General features: G+C 37.0%; 1 protein-coding gene across 1 annotated transcript; it reads left to right on the top strand.

The window, feature by feature from the left end:
• Window positions 1–8: 8 nt before the first annotated feature.
• LOC108382382 (thyroid peroxidase-like) lies at window positions 9–4,474 on the top strand. The gene is made up of 6 exons (XM_017638761.1): window positions 9–329; window positions 404–557; window positions 624–885; window positions 949–1,095; window positions 3,536–3,689; window positions 3,790–4,474. The coding sequence occupies exons 1-6, from the start codon at window positions 66–68 to the stop codon at window positions 4,033–4,035; spliced, it is 1,227 nt and encodes a 408-aa protein (XP_017494250.1). The 5' UTR covers window positions 9–65; the 3' UTR covers window positions 4,036–4,474.
• The last annotated feature ends 989 nt before the right edge of the window (window positions 4,475–5,463 follow it).

Raw genomic sequence — 5,463 nt, forward strand, 5'->3', positions numbered from 1 at the left:
CACACTGGAATAGCGATCAATTGTTCTTCCACGCGCGTCGCATACTCACTGCCGAGTGGCAGCATATGGTGTTCAATGAGTTCTTGCCCCGCGTACTCAGTTGGAACGCTGTGAATTTGTATGGCTTGAAATTACTGCCTCAAGGCTACTACAAGGACTACAATCCCTCATGCAGCCCGATTATTTTCAATGAATTCGCTGCTGCCGCCTTCCGTATCGGCCATTCACTGCTGCGTCCACACATACCACGCTTGAGTGTGAACCACCAACCTGTCGACCCACCACTGCTGTTGCGCGATGGTTTCTTCCGCATGGATGCTATGCTGCAGGTGAGCCCCATGACAAAAAATGGATTGTCGGGATGCAAGTGCATTAGTAACAAACGATTTTTTTTTCTCGACAGCCCGGCATCATTGACGAAATTTCGCGTGGTCTAGTCGCCACTCCCATGGAAACTTTGGATCAGTTCATTACCGGCGAAGTTACTAATCACTTGTTCGAAGACCGCAAAATTCCCTTCTCCGGCATTGATCTTATCGCGCTCAATATTCAGAGAGGTAAATGTTCAAATAACACAAATCATTTCCATGCTAAATAAATATATCTATTTCGAATATATTCAGCACGTGATCATGGCATTCCCAGCTACAACAACTATCGCGCTCTTTGCAATCTGAAACGTGCCGCTACCTGGAGCGATCTTAGTCGCGAAATGCCAAATGAAGTTATTAATCGTTTCAAGAAAATCTATGCTTCCGTCGATGATATTGATCTCTTCCCTGGCGCTATGACCGAACGTCCGTTGCAAGGTGGTTTGGTTGGCCCTACATTGGCTTGCATTATTGGTATACAATTTCGTCAACTGCGCAAATGTGATCGTTTCTGGTGAGTTCAGATAGATGCTTCATTGGAAAATTAGATTAAGAAAATATCTTTCTTTTCTTTCAGGTATGAAAACGCTAATTCTGAAGTACGTTTCACCGAGGCGCAACTCGCTGAAATTCGTAAGGTGACATTGGCGAAATTCATTTGTGATAACTTGGAGATTCCTGGCGATATGCAACGTGCTGCTCTCGATCTGCCCAGTAACTTCCTGTGAGTAAACCAACGTACAATTTTCTTAACTTTACGTTATATAGTGGTGTCTAAATTGATGCTAAGTTCGGGTTAATGTTGTAGGTGCCGGAGCTGAAATTAATTATTCTAACTCCTTGTCCTCTTCACATAAAACAAAGCTGACCTATCTGAATTATCTTAAATTAAAAATCAGTCGATTTGTTAACGAAATAGTCCCGAGAATACCAAAAATCACCAGTTAGTCCCGAAAAATCTCCAGATAATCCCGAAAAATCCACAATAGTCTTGAAAATCCCGAGATAGTCCCGTAAACCACGATATAGTTCAGAAAATCCCTAAAAATCATGAAACTGTTCAGAGAATTTCGAAATGTCCGAAAATCCGGAAATAGTTTTGAAAATCCCAAAGTAGTCCCGAGAATACTGGAAACCTCGAAAAGTGTTGATAACCTTAAGATCCTGAAAACCCCGAGATAGTCCCGGAAAATCCGAAATAATCTTGAAAATGCCAGGACAGTCCCGAAAACCACGATATAGTTCAGAAAATCCCTAAATAATTTTGAGAATATCGAAATAGTCCCGAAATTTCGAAATAGTCTTCGTAACCTTAATAAAATCCAGAGACTTCTGAAGAGGCCTCGAAAATCTCGCGACAGTTCCGAATCTCGAAAATCGGAAATACTCCAGAAAATCTCGAAGTAGTCCCAAAAACGATGACATAGTTCCAAGAATCCCGGAAATCATGAAATGGTTCCGAGAATTCCGAAAGGTTTGAAAATCCGGAAATAGTCTTGAAAATCCCAAAGTAAACTCGAGAATGCAGGGAATCCCGAAAAGTGTCGATAACCTTAAGATACTGAAAATCCCGAAATAGTCCCGAAAAATCCTGAAATGGGCCCGAAAATTCAGAAGAAGTCCAACAGGCCCGAATCCCAAAATTCTTCATATTTACACTGAGGAATAGGTGTTTAATCAAGTCAAAATTACTAAGTACTTTTGTATCCAGTATTTAGTGAAGCCAAAGCCTCAAAGTACTTTTGAGTGACGTCGACAAGGAAGCTTAGCAACTGCTTTGATAGTCAAGCGGAAAACAAAGCATGGGGAGGAATTTCTGACTTCCCTTTCAGTTGCTTCTGAATATTTCCTAGTTCGACTTAGATGGAGCGAATGAATTGGTCTCACCGGTAAAAGAGATGGTGGGAGCATTTTTGAGTTAATACAGGCTGCATTGGAGCAGGTACTGTATGCGTCTGCATAGCAAAAGCTAAGTGAAAACTACGCTTTGGTACTAAATATCACACCGGATCCTCCCTCATAAGGCTTAGTTGACGATAAGGTGGAAACATGTCAACACCTTATTTTAAGCTCCCCAGCTTTTGCGAGGCTAGGGTCTAAACGTCTGTATCTTGTTCTTGGATTGCACTTTTTAACTCATCCTTAGAACCTTTTGGAATTAAATAGAGAAGCAAAGCGAATGGGTTTGGTGATGAACGAGAACAAGACTAAGTACTTATATCCTGTCATCCGGCAAACAGTCAGAGCATAAGCGCCTTGGAACCCACGTCATTGTTGATAGTCTATCGCTACTGGATATTTTCAAACGTTCAGAATTGATGAACACCCATATAGGGTGGTCCAAAAATGCTGAGCTGCGCTGCTGGTGATCTGTAATTTTTTGTATAAAAGGTCGTGTCTATTTTTATCATGTGTATGATGTTGTCCAAAAATGCACAAGAAACTCAACTTTTTGGAACTTTTTAAAAAACCGAAGAATATCTAAAATTAGGAGACCTGTACTTTTTCATTTTCAAATCGGTTAATATTTGCCCGTACCGAAGTTTTCTCTATATTTTACATGGGGATATAACATTTATTGTAGAATTACTATAGAATCGTTGAAACTAAGTATGTTTTGATCGAATAAGAATTTATCCCTCAGAGGTATTAAAAAAGTAAAATCTTAATACATATTTAACTTTGAAATTTTAGTAACTTTTTTTCGTTATGTGCGTGATGTGGTTACGAACACATAAAATTATAAATTTTTGTATATAAGAGATAAAATTACCGGTTTTGAAAAAGTAGTAAGTACAATCTTAATGTTAAATATGCATCATAATTTTATGTCTTGAAGATGTCTGAAGGGAAATATTCTCATTCGATGAAAAAATATTTCATGATTCCTTTTGCTTGGGCCATGGGTGTCAATTCAATATTTATTTTGACGACTTTACAGCACTTCTAAAAAATTTTTATATTCCCCATATAAAAAAATTTTATTTTCGTATTTTGCAATTCTGAAGGGTAGCCGAAAAAAAATATTGAACACCCTAATGTATATATTAAGAGTGAAAAAAGTAAACGGTAAACAACACATTTTTTCATTAAAAATTTCTTCTGCTAAGAATTTATTTTAATTTTACTACTTCTCGCTTTTTCTTCCCCTTCTCTCATTCCAGCAATCCACGTGTGCCCTGCTCTTCCATGCCGCAAATCGATTTAAGTTTGTGGCGTGAAAATGTCCAAGGCTGTCAGATAGGCAATAGACATGTGCGCGTTGGTGAATCCGCATTCCCATCACCCTGTACCAGCTGTGTGTGCTCAGCCGAAGGCGTAAGTTGAAAAATTAACCAAAAAAATTCTAATTTCAGCCAGTGTATGTAATACAAAAAAAAAATAATAAATAAAAAACCGCGCTCTTTCACCCCCACAGCCACAATGCGCCTCGCTACGCATTACCGATTGCGGCCAACTGATACGTCAATGGCCCAAAGACGCCATTCTACGTGATGAAGTATGCAACTCTCAGTGTGGCATCTATTTGAATGGCAACGGCAATGGCGGCAACTTTGCGCAGGCGCGTCAAGCCTCAGTACAAGCACCGGTGCGTGTGCAACGTTCACGACCACAAAATATTTTCAAATTCCCCGATTTAACACCGTTCATAGCGTCTTTGTAGATGCGCAGCAGAAGATGATATCAGCAAGGAAACCTACATATACATACATACATACATACATATATAGAGGAAGTAGCAGAAAATGTCAGAAAGTCAAACACTTTTTGATAGACGCTATTTAGTGTATTAAGTTAAGATAAAATAAAGTAAAAACCGCACAGAAATTCGACAAACCAAGAAGACACCGAGTAAGTGCAGTGATGCCTCTGTGTGCTTGCAGCAGCCTAGACTTTGTTAAATTTACTTAGCTGTAAAAAAGCACGAAATATTTTGGCACACCAACGCAGTTTCGTGGCTAAATTTTTTACTTTTACTTATGGACATAAGTACTTTTTCTATACAAGCGACTACTTTTGAACTCTCACTAATAGAGAGAGAGTACAGTGATAAGTGGTTAAACAAATGAAATGCTAATAAAAAAAAAACATAAAAGAAATACGCAGTAATAAAATAATACAGTAAAAGAGAGTGGAAATAAATAAAAAAAAAACCTCAAAGACTTATGCACTTCTAGCATGTAAACAAATAATACATAAGTGTATGTGAATAATCCGCTAATATGTATTAGTACTTACTAAACTTTCTGTTTATTTGTAATAGATATTCTCGCTCTCAAGAGAGCAATAAAATGAGTCTCTCCCTTTAAGCCTTCCACAGAACTTTTCGCGAATTATTATTATTTTTTTTTTAATTACGTAATACTGAATATGCAGTACTTTTAGCTAAATTTATTTTAATAAAATACTTGTACTTAGTTGTAGAATTCTTATTTGGGACTGCAACTCCTTGACTTACCTTGCATTTCCTTTTTTCAATTTAATTTTCCTATTAATTTTTATATTCTTCAATAAAATTTCTACTATTTTGTTTAAGTACAATTCTATAACATTTGTTAAAATTTTGTTCTTATTCACACTTTTTATTCTTGCAATATTTATTTTAATGTTTAATTTATCGAACGACTTTATTATACTTCCTTTATTATTAATTTCATGTTTATACATACAACCGAAAAGGAAATATTGAATAAATTACTTAGAATACGATCATTTGTAATTGTTTTTTTTTTTTAATAAAAACATTTTATAATAAAATACTATACTTATGTAGGTAAATCGCATATTTTTATCCGGTGTATAAATGCTGTCAAATGGTGGACAAAAGGATGGCCGCAAAAATTATGAAAAATATTTTTTTCTGTCAAAATTATATTTGAGCAACTGGAAGTCCAAGGTAAATTGGCATCCCGCGTCGAAAATACCACAAATTATTCATTACTCTCCCTTCTACAGTCTATGCACATGAAAACTATGAATTTAAAAGCAACACAGCTTTTGACCACCGTAGCCGAGTAGGTAACCTCTCCTAACGGGCGCCTTAGTAGACGGGAACTTCCCTTGAGCGGACATTTTTGAAGTGAAACTTCTT

The sequence above is a fragment of the Rhagoletis zephyria genome, unplaced genomic scaffold, assembly GCF_001687245.7.
Source record: "Rhagoletis zephyria isolate East Lansing unplaced genomic scaffold, Rhagoletis_zephyria_1.1 Rzeph_scaffold_26654, whole genome shotgun sequence".
NCBI classification, from domain to species: domain Eukaryota; kingdom Metazoa; phylum Arthropoda; class Insecta; order Diptera; family Tephritidae; genus Rhagoletis; species Rhagoletis zephyria.